Source organism: Betta splendens, chromosome 3 (assembly GCF_900634795.4).
Source record: "Betta splendens chromosome 3, fBetSpl5.4, whole genome shotgun sequence".
Classification (NCBI taxonomy): Eukaryota; Metazoa; Chordata; class Actinopteri; order Anabantiformes; family Osphronemidae; genus Betta; species Betta splendens.
Window position 1 is genome coordinate 12,124,541 of NC_040883.2, and position 24,968 is coordinate 12,149,508.

Genomic DNA, 24,968 nt, shown 5'->3' on the forward strand with positions numbered 1-24,968 from the left:
CAGCAGCTCTGCCTCCCTGTTCATACAAACTTCCTGCCAGTGACTCTCCTCTAGGCCTGAGAACTGCTGCTTACACAGAGTTGCCGGGCAAAGAATGGGACAAATCATGCATACAGCGCAGGGGATCGACAGTCGGTCCGTCTGTCAGGTCCACAGATGGACACACACCCTCGTGCATGCACAAACACACACTCTCCAGCCTTAGTGCCAGTGATAACATAGCTCAGTGGATCCATCTCCTCATTTCCCGTGTCCGTGTCCAGAGTTGGTTCTGGCACTGCAGCTTCCGCTAACAGCTCCAGCCAGCATCCGCTCTGAGGTGTGTGACTGCATCGCTCCCCCAGTGTTCCCATAACCCAGCATGCCCTGCTACCACCTCACCAAACAGGACTCGGCTCAGGCTTTCTTATATATCCACTCTCCATATTAGGTCTTAAAGCAAAAGGTCAAAAGGTCAGCACAAACCAATCACCTTGTTTCTGCTCCACAGTCCAGTTCATTTGTTCTGCTTCTTGCAAAGTGACAGTGACTACATTCACAAAGCCAAATAGCATCATCGTTTAATTACCATCCAGCCATGGAAAATTAGTGTTTACCAAGCACAGATCAGAGAATAACACAATGCTTGTTTGTGTCCTTTATAAGTAATTTCCAATTAACTTTAAAATAAGCTGTTGGAATTAAATTCTGAATTATTGAACAGAGCTGCTGGTTTGTTCTCACACTGCCCCTCATGACAGAGTGAAGGTAAGGTGGACTGGAAGGACTTTGTTTTGACTAATGTTTTGACTAATGCCCGAAATTGTTCAGTTTATGACATTATTTAACTTTTTGCATTAATCAGATTCACTCCATCACTCTTTCTGCATGTCACACACCCAGACCTGGCTCCGGACTTCCACCCTGTGGTGACTTTTGTGTGGGCTCCTCCGCTTTAAACATTCAGACTAAAGTCCTGTAGTCTTTCAAATCATTACAGTTAAGTAGCAGCGCAGATAAAAAGAGACCACACAAGCTATGGAGCTGCAAACATGGTTTAGTTACAAAAATGAATATTGACCTACGTTAAATATTTACAGCACAAAACACTAATCTACAACTAAATAAAAACCGCAGCTTTACAAACATACGTTAAAAACTTAGTAAAGGTTTGTTAGAGAGAACAGGAAATAATCTATAAAATATGTAAAAGTTATAAACAAACTGAAGCATACTTAGCTGCCAGAAGCATCCAGATGATATACAGGTACAGGACTAATCGTAAGAGTACACAAAGCATAGCTACCAAAACTATGTACAATATTTAAGACAGAATGAAAATAGTAAAAAAAAAAAAAAACAATGAAGGAAATGAGGATTAACATCATTAATTAAAAGATAAACGGAGCAAATAGATGAAGATTCATTTAAAACAGTGGTGGTCTAATTAAAAATATACCAACAATTTAAAGTTGCAGTTTAGATAAAATGATTTTAAACCATCATAAAAAATAGTGCATTGCAGAAAATCAGCTAGTTTAAGTTTCCCTCATTATTTGACTAGAGCTTAAGACTTCACAACTTTCACCAACAGAAAGAAAGAGTTTAAGTGTAATTGTAGTGAAGTGTAGTATTGAACGACAAAGTGACGCATCACCTCACCCTAAACACACAAAGGTGCACTGTGACAGTGAAAATGTGTGAGCTGAGTGTGTATGAGTGTGAGCTTCATGTGTGAGTCCACTGTTCATGCATCTACTGGACGTGACAGTTGTCTCCCTGTTGTGTTTGTGTCTCTCTCAGCTCTGGTGTTTTCCTCATGGAACGGCGTTTGGATTTCTCCTCGCTGCGTGGGGAAAGTGTCTTCCTGCTGGAGCTGTCTGCAGACGGACTCTGGAGCGCCATGGGCCCCAAAACCTGTGAGGAAGCGAAGAAGTCAAAGTGACTGTGAGGTATTTTTCCTACTGACCTCTCTGACCTGAAACCTCTACATCCTGACCTGACGCCATAAGAAGTTGACCTACACTGAATCAAAGATGTGAGGGGTCCGGATGTCCTGTGGACACATTAGGGGCCTGGGAAAGTACACTACAGGTTGTACACTGACCTACAGCTGAAAGGTTCAGTTTATATCTTGTGAGGTTCACTTTTTGTGAACATTGAAGTTGATGTTTGCCTCTTTCTTCACTTATATACTTGTGTGTTTCTTCAATGTGTTGTAATAGTAACATGTTGCTTCGTGCAGTCTTTCATGGCTGCCCACCCTGAGCCTGCGTCTGTTGGAAGAGGGGTTTCTCTCCACTCTTGATGTCATGAGCTTGCTGAAGTGGACTTGTTGTTTTTCCATGTATGTATGTGTGTATATATTTGTGTTACATTGAGATTCCTGGAGATCTTGTAATCTTTGTCACGGAAAGCATGTAATCATAAAACAGGTAATAAATAATAATAACCTTGCTTTCAGGTGCAGGTGTGGTGGTGTTTCTGGCAGCCAGTCGAGGACTGCAGCGCGTCACGGTTCTTCTTATGATGAACGGACTCGCCTCTCCCAGGGGAATATCGGCAAAGCCTGAGGAGCACAGAGCAACAATCACAATCATCAAAAGATTAAAGAATTCAAAACCAATAAACAAGTGGCAAACCATACTTTTTGTCTTTAGTAACTCATGATGACCTGAAGCTAAGTTAATTATAGTCTGAAGCTATAATTAACACATACTATCACAGACCCCAACACAGCTGTCTACTCTTGTGCAACAACACAAACCTCTCTGCACCAGCTCCGGAAGCCCCTCAGGCCTGAACTCCTCGTCCTCCGGTTCTGGTCCGACCTTGGGCGTCATTGCTGTGGTGGCTTTGATCTTCTTTGTCAGGTTGTGCAGTGCCTCCTGGGCGCTGTCTTTGTCACTGATGTCGCGATGGCCCCGTTTCCCTGAGGACGACCCCTGTGGAGACCTCTGAGGGGTTTGAGGGTCAATGTTTTCATCCGGCGTCTCCTCCTGGTGTTTGGAGGTTGATCTTCTTCCTGAGCGCCGGAGACTGAGGGTTCCATCGGTGCTGCTGCTCTGGGTGCTAGCTGCATTAGCACGCTGGCTATTGCTGAGGTGCTCCAGGCGTGTTGTCAGTGCATCGTTGGCCTCTTGCAGTTTGTGCACTTGAACCATCAGGTTGCAGTATTTATCCATGCTCTCATCAGCTTCTCTGCTTTTCTCCTCCAGACATTTGTTCAGTTCATCCAACTCATTCTTCATCTCCTCCAGCTCTTTCCCCCTCGTTTGTATTTCCACCTCCTTTTTATTAATGGCAGCCTTAAGTTCCTCCACTTCTTTCGTTGCATCTTGTGACTCTTTAATCTTCTCCTCCAGCGCCATCTTCAGGTCTTCCACTTCTTTCTTTGTCTCTTGTTCTTGCATCTTGAGCTGTTTCATCTCAATCTGAGCTTCCTCACTGCTTCTTCCATGTCCTGAAAGAAAAACATGCCTACAATTAAAACTTATTTTACTTACATTTAAATCGTAGTGTCAGAGCATGACGCAGGCTTTTACGCTTCAGAATCATTATGTAACAAAGGTGATTAATTTCAATGTGAATCTTCCTTCATAAAACTCCACCCACAATGACAAAAAACTAAACTAAATCTTCAGATTGTGTTCATGTGGTCACCTGAGCTGTTGAGCATCATTTGATTCTCCTGCTCCAACTGTTTGCAGGTTTTCATCCAAAGATTCATCTTGCTTAGCGCAGAGTCTCTCTCTTTGGTCAGACGAGTGGTACGAGAGGTGAGCTCTGAGACCTAGAGGCGGAAGAAGGTGAGGGGATCAGTGTAGTATGTAAAATATTAGTGTAGCACTAATAATAAATGATGTCTGTCAAATGTGTTGTGTTGGATGGAAGTGGACTAAAGTCGACATGGATGGATGTGTACCTGCTCACTGAGCTGTACAACAGTCAACCGGTTTGTTTCCAGCTCTTTTTCCACAGAGGACACATTCGTCTGAAGACTCTCCTGCAGTTCTCTGAGTTTCTCTTTCTCTTCCTCTGCTCTTTGCTTTTCTTTCTCCAGGGAAGAGACAGCGAGAAGCAAATGTCCTTTCTGCTCTTTAAGCAAAGAGAGGGACGACTGCAAGTTTTCCTTTTCTACCTCTAACGTCTGTTTCTCCTCCTCTGTATTTTCTTTTTCTTGCTGGAGTGAAGAAAGACTCTGCTGAATGTCCTGTTTCTCCTTTTGTAGCAGAGAAAGACCACATTCCAGCTGCTCTGTTTTGTTTGCCAACACCTGCCTCTGTTGCTCTAGTCTGTCTCTCTCTTCTTCTACAGATGTAAGAGTGCAGCGCAAATGATCTCTATCCTGTTCTACAGACAATAAATTCAAGTGCAGTTGCTTTTTTTCTTCCACCAGCTGCTGATTTTCTCTTTTGATCTGTTCTTTTTCTGCCATAAGAGATGAGATAGACTCTGCTGACGCTTGTATATGATGGGCTTTACTTTCCCCCTCTCTTTGCAAAACTTGCATTTCTTCTTTTTTAGCTTTAATGGATGTTTTAAGGTCCCTAATTTGTTTGTCCAAAGCCTCAGTATAAGAGCTTAGGTGAGTTCTCTCTTTCTCCCACTCTTCCCCCTGACAGCGCAGCTTCTCTGCCTCTGTCTGCAGACTTTGTTTTTCCTTGTCCAGCTCTAACAACAGAGACTGCATCCTCTCTTTCTCCCCTTCACTTTCTGCTCTCTTTTGTTCAAGCAAGCCCTCTCTCTGCCGAGAAGCTTCCAGCTGCTCCTGAAGGTCATCTGCTCGTCTGATTTGTCTTTCTGCTTCCTCTCTCATTTCTTCCACTCTGGATTTCTGCCTCTCCTCCTCCTCTCGTCTGGCTACCTCTGCCTTCTCCAGTCCTCTCTCCAGCTGCTCCTTAGCTGCCTTCAGTTCAGTTATCTCTCTCTCTTTACATTCTAGCGCTCTCTCCAGGTGTTCTTTCTCGGATCTGAGGAGGTCCAGCTGGGCAGAGAGTACCGATAGTTGGTCATGGAGTTCTCTCTTCTCCTCTTCCACCTATGGGTTAGCGAATGGCAAAAGTAAAAGTAAGACAAGTTGGAAGCAAGAGATCTGATGATGTAATATTTAGGATGGCTCAAACAAACAAATCAGTGTAATAGTACCTTTCTCCTTTCCTCTTCAAGCTCAGCCTTGGCCACCTCAGCCTGCATGAAGGGATTAAACATTTATACATGATCACTAACATTTAAACCTTTTCATCATTCTGTATTCCACAAATAAGCTGCAAAAAGCGGGCAAAAACTGAAACCTTTGCTACCTGTAGAACAGCTTCCTCCAGACTCTGCTCCACATCTTCCTTCTCTCGCTCCAGGGCATCAATGCGATCTTGCAGTGAGTCGGACTTCCTTCGAGCATCTATGGTGAAAAGTCAGGTTTAGGCTCATACAACTCAAGTTCACCAAATATGAGGGATTTTAAAGAAAGACAAGAGTCACCTCTGAGCAGTTCTCCCATTTTCGTTTTCTTCCTCTCGTCTGACTCGATGCGAATCTGAAGCTTTTCAATTCCAGTCCTCATCTGCTGGATTTCCTCTTGTGTCGAGTTCAGACGTGAGGCAATCTCTCCCTTTTCTAGTAGAGACGACTCCAGAGACTGTGAAAGTCGATTCACCTCTCCCTCTAAAGCCTTGGGGAAGACACAATGAGAATGATGTTTAATGATTTGAGACACAAACAAACCATCTGAAGGACTCTGGACAATAAGCGGTTGGTATCAAACTTTCTCATTCACCTGTATCTTGCTGACCATGGACTCTGTGTGTTGATCGGCAGAGGTGTGGTTTTCTTTGATTTGGTTGAGGTGGCTCATAAGCTCCTCTTTTTCTTCACTCTGCTGAGAGACTGCCTCCTCCAGGACCTTAACCTGCTCCAGCAGCTTCAGGGAGTGATAAGGAAAGTTTAATTATTTTTGGGTGAGGTAACAGCAAATAAACCGAACATCAAAATCATCAATACATTTCGAGTTGTCAACATCTCTTTATGCAAAAAGATAAATTCATAGATGGATTCTCGCTCTGCTTGAAGCACCTGTTGCCTTTCTGTTTTCAGCTTCTCCATGTTGCTCTGCAGGACTTCATACTCCTTCCTCCCTGCTCTCATGTCATCTTCCAAAATGGAAATTAGATCTCTGGTGTCTCGGTTTGTTTTTTCCAGGCTGTGAACTTTCTCTCTCCATTGGCTCAAAGACTGGTTGAGGTCATCTCGCTCCTCAGTGCACGAAACAAGTTCAGATCTGAGCTGGGTTGTCTGGAAGGATGGATTAGTATCTTAGAGTTGTTTGTTCTTGCACAAGCCAAGCAAAAAGCTAAAAAGCTTTAGATTGATCTAATTAGTACTACTGCTTCTATTATGTATTCCATTGTTACCTAGAAAAAAATCAGTACACATACCAATATTGACATTTGTTATAGCTCACAGGCTTGAGCTCACCTCCGTCATGAGAGCTTCAATCTGCTGCTCCAAGCCTGAACAGGTCCTTCTCTGAGCGTCCATCTCATCCTTTACCCTGCTCCTCTCCTCCTGGAGGGTTTCCAGCTCAGATTCCATACCCAGGATGTGTTGCTCCAGGTTAGCTTTCTCAGACCGAACCCGCTTTAATTCGCTCTCCTGCTGAAGGAATTTTTCATCCCATCCACCTTAAGAGCAAGAAAAAAGAAAAGATTAAAAAAGTGCATAAAAATACATATATAAAAGTTTAATAATCATAATACAACAGATATTTACCTTTGGCCATCTCCAGACCTTCCAGCATCTCCATAACATCAGCCAGCTGGCATTTAGCTGTTTGCAGTTGTAGAGTTAATGTCTCCCTCTCATCCAACAGCTGAGTCAACTAAACATGTACACACATAGTAGTAAAGGTCAAACTTAATTGTGTTAAATAAAACTGCATATTAAAGTAATGCATTGTGGACATTTCCTTCTACCTGGTCAGAAAGTTCTTTCTTCTGCTCCAGAGCCAAGTTTAGTTTCTGTGCTGCACTATGAGCCGCCTCCTCTGCTGCATGAAGATTCTTCTCCAAGCTTTGAACTTGGACTTCCAGTTCAGAAGTCAACTCCTTTCTCAGGGCGAGGTCGCAGCTCAGCAGAGCAAACTCGGAGCGCAGGCTCTGAAGTTCACTTTCTTTAAGGGCAAGAATTTTGCTGCAGTGATGTACATGGGATGACTCTGATGCTGCGCAGACATACAAACATGTTTTGTCACATTAGAAAAATTTGATTAAATCAGAATAAAATTGAACCACGCAAATGTCAAATTAATTGGATGCTTAATAAGTATACGTTAAATTACTGGTTTCCCACAAAGAAGTAAACAGTACTGAAACTGTGGCAATAAGCAGAGAAGCTATGCAGGTTTTATTGTTGATGAATAATTATTATAATAGCATCAGAGACAAAAACTAAATTACTGCAATAGAAGTCTGCGTCATCTATATTATTTTAACTCTCACCAGAGGATTTTGAGTCTTTGTCGTCGCTCATGGGGGACATGTGTGAGCACACTTCACAGACTTCAGGTTCATTTTCAGTAACATCTCTGACTTCTGCAGGAAACTGTAAGAAAGTAGAGGTCAATGTATGTAAATGAAAATCTAACATTTTTTAAGTACAACATATATAAAGAGTATGTGAAAAAAATAAATTAAATCTTTAAGTTTGTGAAACCCTTCAAAAAGTTTAGATTTTGCCAAAAATGCTTAGGTCACTTATATTCAATGATCAGTGGAACCAATGGATCTAATGTGTTTTCTACCTGTTCTACAGGTTGCTGCTGCTCCTCCTCATTCTGTGTTACTTCTACATCATCCACACGTGTCTTTATCTCCTCTTCCAATGTTTCCTGGATGAACGGTTGATCGATTATGTCATCCGAGACCAGCTCTGACTCACTTGAAGGGTTGAAGGAATTTATATTTGTCACGTGATAAAAATGACTTCACAAGTAACACATATAAAATAAAATGTGATATTTATATTAAGATTGTATCACAATTTTTCTTTTTTTTTCAATTTCTGTGTGATACCACTCATTCACAGAAAATTAAGTCTTCAACAGTGGAGCACTTTTTCCTCATAGAACAGAATCACACTGTGGTTCCATCATCAGATGAAGCCACTAATTGTGTATGTGTGGGTATAAAACTCAATGTACCTGAAATCCTGGTTGGACTGGTCCCCCCGTTCACACATCACAAGGCTCTGTTGTTCTTTTACTGGGAGAGACCCAGTGCAGGTGCTTGTATCCACTGTCGGCGCCACATCAGCATGTGGTGCTGCATCTTCAGAGAAAACTAAAAAATGATTCAAACAAATCTGTGTTAAAAATGAAGTTTTTAGCAGTGTTACATTAAAGATTAGTTTTCACTTACCACCACTGTCTGTCTCCTCAGATTCCATATGGACATGTTCTCCAAACATCTGGTTTCGCTGAGATTCTGACAGCTGCTGAATGATTGACTGCTGCTGGGCCACCTGCTCCAGCAGTGAATTGTACTGCTGCTGGAACACACTCAGGTCCTTCTGTAACTCTGCCAGCTGACGATGTAGTTCAGCTTGTTCTACCTCGAACTGGTGAGTCCTGTCAAAATCACATCACTCCAGCTATTAATAAAAGAAACCAAACACACAAACCTAAAGGTGGAATTCAACAGATGATGATCGTACCTCTCCTTGTTCTCCTCCTCACTCATCCTGTCCCTCATCTCAAGCTGCTCCAGCAGCCTCTGATGCTCCTGCCCCGAGGACCAGAGCGAGCTTTGAAGACGCTCCTTCTCGTTCTGAAGTGAAGTCACCTCATTTTCTTCCCTTTCTATCCTTTCTTGTAACTGAACCTTCTCTTCAGTTACTTGAGTCACACTAGCCTTTAGTCTCGTGTTTTCTTCACTCAGCTGACTGCAGTTCATTTCTAGCTGACGCCTCTCCTCAACAACTTGATGCAGGTTAGTAACCAAGTCATTTTTCTCAGAGTTTATTTCACCAAATTTTACCTCAAGCTGGATTTTCTCCTCATTTATCAGGCTGAGGGTATTATGAAGCTGGGCTTTCTCTTCAGTGACTTGACGGAGTCTTGATTCAGCTTCATATTTCTCTGCTGTCATTTCATTATTCACTGCATCATTTTGCTGCCTTTCTTTGTTTAACTGATCGACGCTGGTCTGCAGTCGTTTGTTCTCCTCAGACAATTTGTCCAGGTCGTTTTCCAGGCGTTTCTTCTCTGCATTTGCATGATTAATTTCAGTTTCCATTTGCTCTTTCTCATTGTTTACCTGCTTCAAAGTAGCTTCAATTGTGTTTATCTGCTGGATCAACTGTTTTTTGTCCTCACTTATTTGCCTAACAGTAGTCTCCAACTTAACATTTTCCTCTGTGACCTGACTGAGATTTGACTCTAATGTAGCAACCGTCTCCTCTAGCTGGCTTCTCTTGATAGCTTCCTCTTCGAGTCGAGTTATTTCACAGCTCCTCTCAAATAGCTCCTCTTTAGCTGTGACATACTGCGTCTCCAGCATAGAGTTCTGGGACTGGACCTCCTCTAAACGGGTTTCCAAGACAGAGACCTGGGAAAGTGAGAGAAGTCAGATATAGTCCAACCAGGGGTGTTTATGTTCCCTACAGAACAGGAAGTGCTAAAGATGATGCCAACTTTCTAAAACTGAATAAATATGGCAGCAGTGGGTAGTTTAACAATTCATGAACTTATGTTAAAATACTGAGAAACTCCAAAGAAATGGTGAAAACTCATTCCTGGGGGCAGTACCTGGGCTTTGCTGTCCTCCAGTCTGGCTTCCATGTCAGACATCTGGCTGTGATTCTGAGCAAGCTGAGCCTCCAGTGTCTCTATGATTCCCTTCAGCTCTTCCACCTGACTGTCAAAGGAGTTCATGGCTGTTTCATTGTCCTCCAAGTCCATCTGCAGCATCTCCAGCTGCACCTACAGGGGAAAATAAATAAATAAATAAATTTGGGCTGTTGACTCAAACATAGCTTACTGTACCTTCTAAGTGGATAATAAGCAAACCTTGATTTTGTTCATGGCCACCACCTTCTCCTTCAGGAGCTCTGAGGCTTTGGCCTGCTCCGCCTCAGCTTTATTCAGCTTCTCCTTCAGACTCTTTAGCGTGTTGTCTCTTTCTTCCAAGCCACGTGAAGCAGCAGACAGCGTCGTCTTCATGGTCTTGATCTCCTCTCGACGAGATCTTAATTCTGCCTTGGCAGCAGTAAGTGATTGCTTGGCAGATTCAAGCTCGTCTTTAAGGTTTTTCTCATTGTTCAGGAAATTTTCAATCTCGAAAACATGATTTTCTAAATCTTTTCTTCTCTCCTCTGAGATATCTTTGACGTCTTTCTCCAAAGCAGAAATCTGATTATTTTTCTCTTTCAGGGTGTTCTCTAGGTTGGAGTTGATCTCGATAACAGATGAGTTTCTCATCTCAAGGGCTTCTATAGACTTTTTAAGATCAGTGTTCGACTGCTGGACCAAATCAAGTTCATTCTTTAAGGCAGGAAGCTTCTCGGCTGCATCTTGGTTTGCAGCTTCCTTTTCTTCTAAGTGAGTTATCTGCTCCAGAAGGTGGTTGGTCTTCTCAGTGTGAGTCTTTTGGAGAATCTGAACAATAAACGCAGACAGAATATTTATGTTTCTATAATTAACGTTGGGTGGGCAAAGAAAAAGTAGCAAGTTTTCTGTTGTGAATAAGAAAAATGAAACAAACCAACTAATGAAATCTATAATTTTTACCTCGATGTCTTTCTTCATGTCTAGCACTGCTTTTTCCAGCTCAGCCTTTTGTTTCTCTACAGAAGTCATATGAGCTTCAGCCTCTCTGAAAAGCTTGTCTGTCTTCTCTGTCTGGCTCTGCTGTTCCTTCAGCTTCTCTTCTGAATGCTTGAGCTCTTCAGATTTTTGCTCGCACACCTTTTTGTATTCGTCTTGACTCTCAGACAGTGTCTTAATTTGGCTCTGCAGTTGAGCTCCCAGCTGTTCTTGGATTTTCAGGAACTGCTCCATTGAGCTGACCTAAACCATAAACATATGAGTATAAATAAGTTATGATCATACTTGTTGGTGAAAATATTTATTTGTGAAACAGATCTATCCATGTTCAGATAGATATGAGTGAAACAAATTTTAAATGACTGAGAGTGAGACCAATTTTATCTAAATAAACATATAGTGACCATTAATAACTTCCTGCTGCACACCTGGTTTTTGGTAAGCAGCAACTCTTGATCTGCCTCCTCCAACTTCAGCTTGATCTGGTCCATCTCTTCAACCTTTGCTGAAACACTATCCTCACACTGTTTCAGCAAAGTTGCCTTCTCTTCTGCCAACCTAATAAGAGTAACATGAAAGCACGTTAATGAGTGGTTAAGGTTGTAAAGCACCAACAGTAGCAGAATATATGTATTACACTGAGGAAGGCTGGTATGAGGCTGTCTAAGGCCCCACCTCAACAATATCTGAACATTAGAGCTAGCATGGGTAGAATTTGTTGCTTAGGCCACCTTGCATTCTGCTCCTCCTGCTGTGCAGTGGACTGTGCGAGGCTCTCTCTTAGCTGGCTGATCTCAGCCTGCCCCAGCTCTATAAGCTGATCTTTGGAGTGGACCAGGTCACAGGCTGCCTGGTGCTCACCCTGCAGCTCTGTGTTGGTTCTCTCAGCCTGTTCAACTCGAGCAATTTCCTTTTGCAGCCGCAACTCCAGATGTTTGACCTGTCCACGTAAAACACAAAATACTCAATTGAGTAAGTTGAGTAAACCTTTTGTCATCATACATTATTGGTTTATGTCCTTCCATAATACATGGTTCTCCTTGGTATCAGACAGCTAAGTGGAAAGCATACAAGATAAAACGAAAAAAAAAAAAAAATCACCTGAGATTCCAGCTGGGTCACTTGCACGCCCATGTTCTCCAGGTCTTTAGCGTGTTTCTGTCCAGCCTCTGAGAGCTGAGCCTGGAGCTGCTGGTATTGATGCTCTTTCTCCTCTAACTCTGTGCTCTTGTTGAGGAGTTCACCCTTCAATGAATCGATGATAGTTGACAGACTGGCCTTGTCTCTCTCTGTGCTCATGAGCTGCTTCTAAAATAATAAGTAGAGCGTAAGGCCTAAAGTGCACTGAATCACATTAGCTTGATTTAAAAAATAAAGGCATTTTTACTATTTGTATTGCAGTTACGGACTATCATAGTGTACGGTGTAAAAAGGCGCTACTACTTACATTAAGTTCATCATTGGCTTTATTTAGTGAGCTGAGATCGCTCTCCATGTTGCTAATTTTGTCAGTGAGTTCCTTTTGCATAGCTTCAGTCTCATTTATCAAGGTCTCCTTCTGATTCTTCCACTCCAGTAGAGCTTGATGTTCTTGTGTTAGCTCCTTAAACTCAGTCTGACTCGCACTTAGACTGGATGTCAGCTGTTTGGCCTCGTTCTCTACGACCATCAACCTGTTGGTCAGCCTCTCCGTTTCCTGTTTCTGTTTCTGCAGGTCATTCTGAGATCTACAGTATGACAGTTACAATAATTATCAGCATCAGATAAACAATCATTTACAGGCTCTAAGTGAGTAATTGCGCTTATTCATTGCACTATGAAATAGTTTTTACCTCTCATTTTTGTCTTCTACATTAGAAAGTGTCTTTTTTAAATTTTCCTGCTCTCGGGCTGAAGCCTCAGTCTGCTGATCCAGTTTTGACTGAAGTTTCTTCAGTTCTTCTACTTGTCCCTCAGTTTTAGCTAAAAAACACAAAATAACAAATATATTAAATTTGCAATAATCTAAAAAAATGCCCCATATCAATACTAGCCTAGTTCACTGAATTGTTTACTGAGGATTTACCTTTGAGGTCATCTAGTTGTCCCTGCATACGTTTAAGGTTCTGGTCTGCAGTCTTCTTCTCTTCCTCCAGCTGAGACAGACGCCTGCTGCTCTGGTCCAACTGGACAGTCACACAGTTCTTTTCTTTCTGCAGCTCCTAGAGGTGAGGGACACATGGAAAGAACATCAATAAAAGCAAAAGACAATGACAGACTGGGAAAGTAAGGAAGAAACGAAAAAACAAGTTTATTTCAGAGGAGCTTTTTATAGTGTTGAAACAGAAACTGATATGGTAACATACATTAGGTTAAAACGTAATCTCATCATGTTTTGACACTACTTCATCTACACATCCAAGGCAGATGGCAATCTTCCACTAAGTGGCGACTCTATTTAAAGCAGCCCACCTCCATCTTCCTGCGGAGGTCCTGCTCTTTGCTTTGGCTGGCCTGGAGGCTCTGCTCTGACCTCAGCAACTTCTGCTTCTGCTCTTCCACATCCTTCTCCATATGAGTCTTCTGAAAGCTCATCTTAAAAAGGAGCAGAGAGAGAAACAACTCAAGTAAGGAAAGAGATGAAAGACCAAAATACATAGTAGTCAGGATGACAAAAAAGTCATCTACAATCAAAATGTTGTGCACTGTTATATTTTGATTTTCCAAAATGATATAAATTTACCTTTTCTATATCAGCTTGCAATACATTGTGGTCTTTTTTGGCCTGTTGCAGCTCTTGTGTTAACTTGGTTCTGGTCTGGTTAAGTTGCTGCTCCAAAGCCTGATGGGAACTCTGCAGTTGAGATAGTTCCTAAAAAAAAATGAAAAATAAATAAAAAATGTTGAGTTTCACTCAACCTAAAATCAGAATATGTGATGATGATGATGATGATTTGCACCTTCTGACTGTCTCTCTCTTGGTCCTTGAGTTTCTGTTCCAGGGCTCGCCTGCAGCTCTCAGCATTGTGTCTCTGACAGTTCATCTCCTCTGTCACTTGTTTCAGCTTCTGTTCAACTGAAGAACACTGAAAAAAAACAGAAAAGAATATTCTTTGCTGGTCTTTACCTGCCTTTGCTTATTAACAACATTTAACTATCTATCCCACTGGAATGGATGCCTACCTTGGCCTCAACCTGCTGGTGTTTGTCAGTGGCCTGACTCAACTCATGGCTGGTCTTGGACAGGTTTCTGTCCCGTTCAGTCAGGTCTTTACGGGCCTGGTTCAGTTGGGTTTGTAGTTCCTGGAGCTTGGACGCTTGGCTACGAATTTCCTTCTCCTGATTGGACAGATTCTTTTCTAGCTCAGACACACGGCCACGAAGCTCTGATAATAAAAAGAAATATTTTTTAAACCACAATAACAATAAGACTTTGTCAAACTCAAAGAATTTAAAATACATCTTAAACAGGTAGTTTGTGTACGACCATTACGCAAGATATTAACTAAACAGTTAACCTTGGTTGAGAGTCTTTAGTTGCTCCATCTGTTGGGAGGAGCCACTAGGACTCTGCACTGCTCTGGAACAGCTCATTCGCTGAGCTGGCTTGATAGGAGTCTCTTCATGGGCATCCCAGAGGGATGTCCCTCGCCTCTTCAAAGGTGTTTCCATTGCATTCTGAGACAAATGGCTGGGAGCCTGATCTTGTTGCCATGGGAATACTGAAGATCCAGCTTGACGAGCAGCAATGTCCTTGTGGCTAACACTGACTGATGACTGATTCAGCTAGAAGAGAAAGTAGTAAAATAAACATCAAAAAACCTGACACAAACATAAAAACCAGTAAACAGTATAAATGCACTCACTTTAACCTGCAAGAGTTTGAGTTCACTCTCCAGTCTTTTTCTTTCTTCTACTTCCTGACTGTATTTTTCCTGGAGTTCCTCAAATCGATTATCTGTAGAAAAAAAACACGGGATCAACAGAAAAACTCACTGGGGGATGCAACAGCTCAAAGTTATAAGCAGCAGTGTCACATGACTTTATAGCATGAGCAGGAAAATAAAAATACCCTGCTGTCTGTAGACATGGACAGGAGCTGGGGTTGAAAAGCTTTTCTGTGGAGTTGCATAGGGCTGTTCACAGGAGGAAGATGACAGGGAGGAAGAACCAGCAGGCTGAGATCGATCCAGTTCATTTTTGTACCTGAACATAGAAAATAATAACAATACTGGCAACAGAGGGAAGCTTGTGTGATCTTTAATTTAACTTAGTGAAATGTTATGTATAATCCATACAACACTTGATAAAACAGCAAGTCAGAGAAGCTGCATTTACTTTTGTACAGATATAAATTGACTCACTTCTTGAGCTCCTGCTCCAGACGTTCTATGGTCTTCCTGCATGAGTTAAGCTGACCCTCCAGGTAGCTCACCTAAATTAAGAAATACATTGCAGAGTGGATCACATAATCCAAAATATAATCTGTACATAGAACTGATAATTTCGCCCGATATGAATGAATACATTTTAAGCTACAAAGCCATAAAGTGCATCATATTTTGCTCATCAATAACTGACCTGCTGCTCCTTGATTCCAAGGTCATGGACGGCTTTCTGACGAGCTTTCTCCAGAGAGTCACATGACTCAACTAAAGACTGGTTCTCTCTTTTCAAAGAAGAGATCTCACTACGTTCACTGTCAACCTGAGATTAGGAAAATTGACAAATGTAGTTCTTTGATTTTGCACAAAAACAAGAATAGCACTTCTGGCCAGCGGGAAAATAATTCGCAAAGAAATTCAATACAGCACATCAAATCCATTCCTCTTGAGCCCCAACCTTTTGTTTCTGCTTTTGCAGGGCGGCCTCTAAGGAGTCCAGCTGAAACTGCTTTTGAGACCTCTCCTTTTTCAGTTTATCCAGCTGGACTTCCATCTCTTGGATCTTCTGCAGGGCTTTCCCTGGAAGTCCATCCTTCCACTCCTCCACTGCCCAGCTCATGGTTAAACCCTAAATAAGCAGACATTAGTTAAAATAATACTTTACAACCTGAAAGAAGCCCAGTATAGTGATAGTGAGAAAAGTAGCTACATCATTTCAAGCTGATGAAAATGTGCACAATATAATACGTTTTTCTTAATAGAAACAAAATAATGAGTAATATATAAAAATACAATTTACTGTTCCTTTAATGATAGGTGGCAGTAGTTGACTAATTCAGTGCGTGTGTTTGTTTTGACATGTGCCTAGTAAAAGTAAAATGCCCAGACCTAACTGAGTTTTATTCATAGTTTTAAGGAGAAAACAGGACAATACTGAGGCTTGTTAAACTTGACCTAACTTAATTAATATAAATATTGAGATAAAAAATATCTCATATGGATAAATGTATTATTAAACTTTAACCACAGTGTGGGCTTTATGGCTTTAGCATGTATAAGCTAGCTAGCAGTTACGGTAACAGTACGATTGGCGAACCTACTGATTATGAATTTGGTTTGTTTATATCATAAGAACCAATGCTGGGCTAAAGAGCACCTGACATTTGACTAAAGTTGTGTTTAATCTGAGAAAGACAAACACAACGTTATTTATATAAAGGGCGTATAACAGTATCTTCGGTTTTAGAGTGAACAACGTTGACTGAGCTGATCGCAGCAAAGAGAAACGTTTGTTAGAAACAGCACTTTCTACTTGAATTAAACATCAACCAACTTAACGCTAGACGTTTTAAAATGCTGTTGTAAAATTATTTGTAGCATCAGGATAATTTTAAAAAACCCGTCAAGAGAAATTGACGGCGTCTGCACTTACTTTGGGCGCGACGCTCCTCTATAGCCTATAATCGTTACAAAATTCAAACTGTGGCACGGGAAAAGCGACCCACTGAGCTTCGCGCCCATTGGCTACTCTCGGTGACGTCATTGGGCCGACGCGTATAATTAGTTTGTCTTGTCACGTCTCAGCAGCGCCATCGTGTGGTTGTGTGAAGGTATCTTTTCTGCGTCTCTACATGTTCCACTTCCTCCTTGATGTTCAGACTATCTGAAAATGGTAAAATAATTTATATTAAACATACTACGTATAAATACTTTGTGTAGAACAACTGTAAATATGTGAATGCCACTCATTGCCTTAAATTATAATTCTCAGTCTTTTTTATTACTAGTGAAATACAGTCACAATATACTGAGGAATGTGTAAAAGCATGATTAAGAAATGCAGCAAACCAGGTGTCATATTGTCATTTACTGAGTTCCACTGACAAGGTACAGAAAGAATCAAATGCTCAATCTTTAATTATGCATTTCAATAGAATAACATTCATGCCTGATAAAGTAACAGTTCATCTCATAAATGATATAAAACATTGTGATAGTCTTCATTTGGTTTTCTGCATGCAGCATGAACATGGATTTAATGTGTTAATCCTTGTGCCACCGGTTTTCTATGACATGACCAAAAATAGAAAACAAATTATTTTGTCAGTGTCTTACCAGAAATTAAATGCTCAGATATGGAAAATTAAGTGTTAAGATAATTTTTGGTTGTGTCATGTACTAATCCTTTATGGACTGCCCTTTATAAAAGTTGCTATAATTGTGTTTCTGAAGATGCATTTATTTGAGGTGACATAGAAGATCACCAAAGAGTTGCTACAAATATGACCACATGCAACTATTTTAACCATCTGTAACTGACGTTCATGAGGTGCATAGGACTGCATCCATAATAAACAAGAGGAAGAAGCTACAGGCATTAGAGAAAAAGAACGCTGATCACACAGATGTGCTGTTTGCCATTTTGACATCATTGTGACACAAACTCTTTACAAAATCTGAGTGCAATAAGAACCCTTCAATAAGGCCTAGGTGATATTTGCATCACCTCAACGCTCCACCCTAAAGCCTCATTCACGCTTTATGGAGTATTAACGACATAAGGTTTAGTTCAGCCACTTTTACGTTGATATTTTGAAGTAATGGTTTAGTTAAATCTACAGACAGGGAACATATGAGCTCTGCCTGCACCGAGTTATGATTTCATGCTCAGGTGTCATTAAATATTGTTGACAACAAATTGTGTCTTCAAATCGTAGCGTTGTGCTGATGACAGTGTATTAGAGGAGAGGATCCATTCCCACGATGGATAAGGTTTACTTAAAAACTATAGTAGCTTTTTACTGTATTATTATTGCATCTAAATGATCTCAGCTTGCTGTTAGTTTAAGCACAAATGAGCTAAATGCTAAGGTAGAGGTGGAGGAATAAGTTTACAATGTTTCATATCTATTTTGTAACAAACTTTAAGAATTACTTCATTTACATCAATTAAAGGAATATGTTTCCTGTTGTTTACAGACAATGCACATTCATATTCTGCCCACCGCTGCCAAATTGTTTCTATTCCCAGGGTTCAGAACCTGGATCTAAATTTGTGGAGGTTCTGGGCAAACACTAAAAAGGTATGAAAACATATCCCACAACGCAACATAAGCTACAGTGTTGCACTTTTTTTTTCTTCCTGAGAGCAAAAGGGGCTCTGACCGAAAAAGCACTGGTCAGATTATAGTACCAAGAGCTTCATGGTGACTTGGCTGGTCTTAGATCAGCACCCCAGTTTAAGGATACACTGAGTAGAGATCACAGCTGGATCCTCATCAGTTAAACTCGTCACCCTTTTGGTCAACAAGCTTCATACGAAAATGAAACAAACGCACAACCTTTCCTCTGGTTCTTATAAAATCCATGCAATCAAATAACTGGCTGTTCCTTTAGAAACAGTTCTTTGCATTCTCTTTTACGATGCTACAGATAAACGCATGGTCAATCCTTCTTTCACCTCTTAAACAAGAATTCATGAAGCTAGAAAATCTGGTGAACATCTAAAAGAATTAAAATGCATTGGCTGTGACTGAATACCAACGTGCTTGTTGCTCAGTGTGTAAAACCATAGCCAGGAGGCAGTTGAATGGGTTCCGAGGACAACGTGCACGACTTCAGACGTGGAATAAAAGTAAACAGACAAAGACAACTAGTAGCGTCACATGGGAGGTTGTATAGTTCCTCCCAACAGCAGCTCCAAATGTAATACAGACATTCTTCCTCACTGTGGAGATGCTCTGAATTACACTATGCTGCAGGTGATATGGATTTAATGAGCATCGACTTGCAGAAAACATTTCCAAACGATGTTCAAGCTCGTAAACGTGCGTTTCCAAAAACATGTCTGTGTTTAAGTCCAGGTCCGACAGGAAGTAGGCAGATGTTGAAACAGTAAGAAGAATCAGACGTATTAGATGCATGCCATGCAGGTGTGATGTGTTTGTTGCTTTCGGAGAGGTTTTCAGTGCAGATCCTCCGTCTTGAATCCTTTGGCTCCTGTTGTGTCGCTTTCTTTACTTCTGCTCGCTGATTTCACGTTTGACTTCTGCTACATAATGGTGATCTTTCCCATGAGCCACCTCCATGATGGCCAAAGCCTGGATGGTGAAAGAAACACAGGTTTTCACTACAGAGACTCCCTTTCCACGACAGACAAGCACCCTGTCAGTGTCACAGCTTAGAGGCAACAGTAAATCACTTATGGGAACATGTGGGTCAAGGCTCAGATATGAGCATTTATCAAGCTATTGTTTTTCCACAGTCTGTAAATTTACCTTCTTTAGAGCTTTCACTCCTTGCATTTTCTTCTCCAGCCCCAAATAAAGACGTCCAAGTTTCAGATACATAGACGCCACATTCAGAGAGTAGGCTGGGTAATGCACACTGCAGAACACACATTTTAGTACAAAATCTTCTTGCACAAGCTCAACTCATCTTCACAACTTTAGATCTGCCAGAGGTTGCGCTGCTGCTGCTGTTCCGTTTACCTGTAAGGCTGAACAATCTTCTCCCCGTAGCTCATTGCTCCGTCCCAGTCCTGCATGTAGAGACAGACACCCATGGCCTGGTACATCATATGCAGCATGTACACATTGGTGTCTGCAAATATAGCCCCCATCTTCTCCAGGCTGAGCTCACACATCTCCAGGAGCTCAGTGGGGGGTGCCACAGAGTCAAGAAACAATGACACATGGTGTAGAGTCTGACTGATAAACTGAGAGAGCCTGAAAGGTTGCAGGAATCAAACTGTTACCAGAAAAGGATATTCTTGTAGTGTTTGGCTCTTCTAAACTCCTCAATGACATTCTTAGCGTAACAGACCATGGACCGGACTTCCTCCGACTCTGGTGGAGAGCTCAGCTTCCTGATTTCCATTTTTGCTTTGTCCTAGTGAGAAATAGAAAGACATAAAATAAGAAACAGCTGTACAGCAATGTATGCTCTAAGGTTTCCATTGGTTTTGAGTTTTTTGAGTTTTTTACATCCATGATAAAAACCAGTGGCCTCTCTGACACACGCAGCTTCTGATGGATCATCCAGTGAGATACAAACTGCGAGAATCCTCATATTCCCCTAAGTACTAACGTACTTTTTGGAAATGTGACCGGGCATACCTTAGACTTGCTGGTGCACTCAGTACACTGACATTCAAAGAAGTAGGAATCCAACAGCCTCTCCCTCCTGTCCTCCGTTGGATAGAGCAGATCTATGTAACTGTTAAAGATCTGTGGGGGATAGAGCGATCCTGTTAAAGGCATGTTGAGTTAAAACAAGTACCTACATTTCTTTAAAGACATCTGCTCACCTCCTCTCCAGGGTTTATCTCTTTCACAGCTCTGACCTCCGCCGCTGTGCCCGTATAGGTCACAATGACATTAGGACAACAACTGTGGTTCATCAGCGCTACACTGAAAGAGAAGAACACAAGGTTGAACAGGGGTAAAATTAGACAATGTAAAAGAAAAGCACATAATTCATCACTTGGAAGTTGGCTGTGTGGCCATGGGGCACTTACTCAGGAAAAACAGCTGATCCCAAATGTGAGAGTTCCTCATCCTCTATGGTAAAACCATTACAGTTAACCTAAAATGGAAAAAAGAGCAACAGGCTGAGTAATATGGTAACAGGGCTTGCATCACCCTCCATTGTGTCATAACACCACCTCCACCATTAAAGAAGAAATCCATTCAATTCATCCCTGACAAAGGAAGCCAGGGGGTGGTTAGTTGGACTGAATGATGGAGAGCAAGGGGACACTGATTGTGTAAAGACAAGCATTTATATTTATATATTTATATAGATTCATCTTGAATTAGTAAGAGCATAAGAGAGAATAGTGATGCTTCAGTGTTTCAATCACAGAGTTGCCCAGTTTCACCTGTGCAAATAGCTCCGTGAGCGCCTGCTCGTTGGGGAGGTCGCGGATGTGGCGGGAGTAAAAGTGATGCAGCGCTGCTATGTCTGCCTGGTTCATCTCCTCCTTCTCACTGTCCATCTTATCTAGATCTGACAGGGAACAAGAAAGCAACAGAGACAGCAAGCAAGGCACGAGAGATAAGACAGATGAGATGCAGTGATAACTAGTCTAATAAAACAGTATTTTTGTCACCACTGCCACAATTATAAATCCCAGAGTTGAACAGAACAAAACATTTATTATTAGCAAGTGTGTAATAAACATCTGCTTTGGGCCGCGTGTCACCGTCCGTCACACAGACTGGCGGCAGGAGGCAGCAGCTGGTCACTGCTTTGCTTTGCAGAACAGGTGTTAAGGTTAATTCTGTGACAATCCTGAGATGACACATGACCCAACAACAGCTCAGACTCAGATAATAGCAAATGGAGAAAAGCCTTTGGCTGCAAACACAGACTTTTTGTTGTGGGGGTTTATTCACCTAGTTTATGTTTTACAAATTTTATTAATGCGTACTTATAGAATAAAAAGACACTACATGTGCAGCATGGATATTCTATATTATAAAAATCATATCTTATAACAGAAAAGCGTTGAGTGCCTTGCTAAAGAGCAATCTGGCAGCAGTTATTAAATGAGAGGTGGGTGTGCATGAAATTAAAGCACCCAGAGGCTTGGGATTTGAGTCCCAGTGCTGTGCAGTCTTGGAGTGAATTAAACGGCAAGAACCAGGACTGGAGGCTACAGGAGGAGTATTAATAGACATACTACTACTGCAAAGACACAGGAAGATCACACACACGCTGCAGCATGTAACTAAAAGTGGTCACATGTGTAACTAAGGGCACACGCTGAGATGTACTTACGAGATTCAAATTCTTTGACCAGAAGCAGCCGTTCTGAGGCCGTGCGCTCTGTTGTGACTTTCTGCACGATGACAGACACATGGACCAGTTCTGTCAATAGAATTTTCTTTTTGTACTTTACATTATTTCCTTTCTGTCTACTGCTTCCTACACGTTTACCTGTTTCATGATAATCCTGGCCACCAGTCTGACGGTTTCTGATGGGCACCAGTTTTCCCCATGGGCACACATGGCTACACACTCTGGTTTGTGCATGGGCCAATCACCTCTCTGCAAACATTAAACTCCATTACATATTGAAAAACTGCAGTTTAACTCAAATGGACTGAGAACTTCTGAGAAAGTAGACTTAATAGTACAGTTGCTACTGGATTGAAGTAGACTGCGCTGCGCTACATAATGAAGTGGCCTGTTAGTATTTTTGTTATCTTGCCTATAATACTTTATACATTTACTACATGCTGTATTTTACTTGAGCAGAATAGCTCAGTGTTTCCTCCATCCTTCACTTTGCTGCAGTGCACCAACAGAAACTAAGACTAGGAGGCAGAGAAAGGATGGACTTGATCGTCATAGCAACACTCGTCTGAACTTGTATGAATCGAGGCCAGGAGCTCGACCGAAGTGATACTTATTGTGGGGTCCAAGGTCCCAGAACACGAAAACAAAAAGAGCTTTGTTACTTTTAAGTGGTTCTGTGAACTTTCACAACATTTCGGACATCAACTATAAAATCATTTGTAGAAGAAAACTGAATATTACTATGGCTAGTTCCCTCAAGAACCCAAGCAGGACACTTACCTGACAGTCAATGTTGCAGTAATAGGCTTGCTTACATTTGCCACACTTAAACAGATCTTCTCTCCTGCAAAGACAAAGGAAGTGACAAGAGACCAGTCACACGCTGCATGAAACAACACAGCTTCATGAGGCCAAGCAGCTTCACCTAAATGAGATGATGAGACTCAACAATAAATTGAGAAAAGAATTCATAAGCTCGAGCACTAAAAGAAGTTTAACTTTGCTCATAACTGCTGTGTTGTTCAATGGAAAAGATTAAAATGATGAGGTTTATTTGATGGCAACTTCTAGTAGCAGTTTACCTCACACAGGTTTGAATCACATTCATGAAAATACAAGTGTCCACACGCGTCCAGCCGCCCAGCGCACACACCCCTGGCCTTCTCATCTCCTGGGACACATGGGCCGTCTATATTTAGCACCCTAACCTAACCTTTTACTGCTCTATGTGTCTTTGTATGAACGTGTGTGGGAGAGAGTTTGACAGAAAGACCAGTGAATGAGATCGCAGAGACAAAAGGAGATAACACCGCAGTTTAACCGTTTTTGACACAGTCTGCCTACACACACGCAGACATATGTCAGTACTCTGAACTGTGTAGGCAGGTTCTTCTAACCACAGCCTACACTCCTACTGGTACGGATATGAGCTCAAGTCCTAACAATAAAAAACAGTATTATTTCTAATAATGCAATAAGGACAAGAATCATTAAGACAGCTTTTTTATTAACTTCTTTTAGACAGAAAGCTGTCATCTTCAGCACATTATCATTCATATGCAAACGTACTGTACCCGTTTTCCACTGCAATGCACGGTGTCAGGTGTTTAATGTTTTTGCATACACATACGTCCACACTGTTAAAGCTCGGTGGTTGCTCTCCGCGAGCGGCAGCGTGTCTAAAATTCCCCCTGGGATGAATTATGCATCTGTCTCAGCCGTGAGAGCGCCACTTATGCACAAATGTCATTATTTAAAAAAGACAAAAAATGAACTGAGTGAATGCCTTTAAGAAGGAGCAGGCCGTGCGCTGCTCCTCTAATATACTTATATTAAGCTGCACGCATGCAGCAGGAAACATGCTGACACGCGCTTCAGACTCAGTCCTGCCACGGACACACGCGGCGGTGTCTCCGCAATGACCCACTTAAAGTGTGTCCAGGGGTTTAGCGATAACTTAGCCAGGTACCGATGCTACCTGGACACACACACACACACACACACACACACACACACTCTGCAGCTACATGCACATGCAGGGAGCAGCTAGCTCCTCACAGTCTGGTGACTACACACCGCGGCCACGACGCAACGCGTGTCCTTTCGCCACAGTGGACTTAGTCTAAAGTGGGGCGGGTTTTATTCATTTCTGGGGGGTCGACCGGGACCAGGGGGGCTCCGTAGGGAGAGAGTGTGTCTCTGAGACGTTCACCTGGTGAAGCAGTGCTCACAATGCGCTCCCCTCTCGTTCACCGTCAACACGTAGGAGTAGGCAGGGCAGGCGAACACCAGCTCCCCGACCGCGAACTGCCGCACCGCCCGCAGGCCGCTGCCTTTGCCCGGGCTCTGGAACCGCTCCGTCCCCTCTATGCCTTCGTTCTTCATGGTCACTTCGGTTTGTGTTTTTCTCCGTTCAGATACCACCACCCAGCGCCGCCACCTGTGTCTGCTCCGTCGTAATCAGCTCCTGTCTGAGCCGCCTCTTCCTCTGCGGCCCTCGGGGCGTCCGCGGAGCCTCACACCGCCCCCTGTCGGACAGGCGACGACACGGCACCTCAGCAAATGGGTAAATAATGGAGTATGCAGTACTTCCTGAGTATTTCCAAATCATATTATGTTATGTGGTTTCTGATATGGGTTTTATGAAGCCCAGATGATTAAATTCCACATAACCTCACTATATGACAAGGAATCCTCACTATGGATGTAGATGCACATTTATTCAAGCACTCAAGTGTTTCTTTTTTATGTTCAATTGACTTAGTTGAACCTCCCTCTTGGTTATATAGTGCATTAATAAAATAGCAAAGTACACTTCTGTGCTTACTGACTTATTAGATATTCACACTACCCTTGATTACCTCTGTCAACCTGCTCCTTTTGATATTTTAATACATATAGATCAGCGGCAATTTTACCTAACGTCAAACATATATACTGTAGTATTCCTCAAACTACAGCCATGTTCCTTTAGGTAATTCAGGGTCTCATAATCCTCTATT

General features: G+C 42.0%; 2 protein-coding genes across 3 annotated transcripts; both read right to left on the minus strand.

Annotated features, from left to right (window-relative positions):
- Positions 1-1,016: 1,016 nt before the first annotated feature.
- On the minus strand, positions 1,017-16,685 carry cenpf (centromere protein F). Of its 2 annotated transcripts, none has more exons than XM_029144848.2 (38): positions 16,595-16,685; positions 15,620-15,790; positions 15,359-15,484; positions 15,142-15,212; positions 14,850-14,983; positions 14,644-14,735; positions 14,296-14,563; positions 13,961-14,163; positions 13,738-13,863; positions 13,521-13,649; positions 13,250-13,372; positions 12,864-12,999; positions 12,631-12,760; positions 12,246-12,525; positions 11,900-12,106; positions 11,530-11,738; positions 11,227-11,356; positions 10,763-11,041; positions 10,043-10,630; positions 9,782-9,955; positions 8,689-9,581; positions 8,394-8,602; positions 8,177-8,315; positions 7,778-7,913; positions 7,476-7,578; positions 6,951-7,198; positions 6,748-6,856; positions 6,454-6,659; positions 6,052-6,270; positions 5,756-5,899; positions 5,461-5,650; positions 5,283-5,380; positions 5,128-5,169; positions 3,905-5,020; positions 3,643-3,772; positions 2,747-3,442; positions 2,433-2,548; positions 1,017-1,896 (listed from the first exon to the last, which is right to left on the minus strand). In XM_029144848.2, the coding sequence occupies exons 2-38, from the start codon at positions 15,779-15,781 to the stop codon at positions 1,735-1,737; spliced, it is 8,523 nt and encodes a 2,840-aa protein (XP_029000681.1). In that variant the 5' UTR covers positions 15,782-15,790; positions 16,595-16,685; the 3' UTR covers positions 1,017-1,734. The 2 variants fall into 2 exon arrangements, with proteins under 2 accessions (XP_029000681.1, XP_055363447.1); XM_055507472.1 differs by having other exon boundaries at positions 12,631-12,753; positions 12,857-12,999.
- Positions 16,686-17,009: 324 nt separating this feature from the next.
- Positions 17,010-24,496, minus strand: smyd2a (SET and MYND domain containing 2a). The gene is made up of 12 exons (XM_029143877.3): positions 24,179-24,496; positions 22,747-22,810; positions 22,105-22,215; positions 21,946-22,006; positions 21,044-21,171; positions 20,681-20,748; positions 20,471-20,573; positions 20,280-20,390; positions 19,932-20,052; positions 19,653-19,827; positions 19,440-19,548; positions 17,010-19,262 (listed from the first exon to the last, which is right to left on the minus strand). Exons 1-12 carry the CDS (start codon positions 24,349-24,351, stop codon positions 19,179-19,181), a joined length of 1,308 nt encoding a protein of 435 aa, XP_028999710.1. The 5' UTR covers positions 24,352-24,496; the 3' UTR covers positions 17,010-19,178.
- Positions 24,497-24,968: the final 472 nt, after the last annotated feature.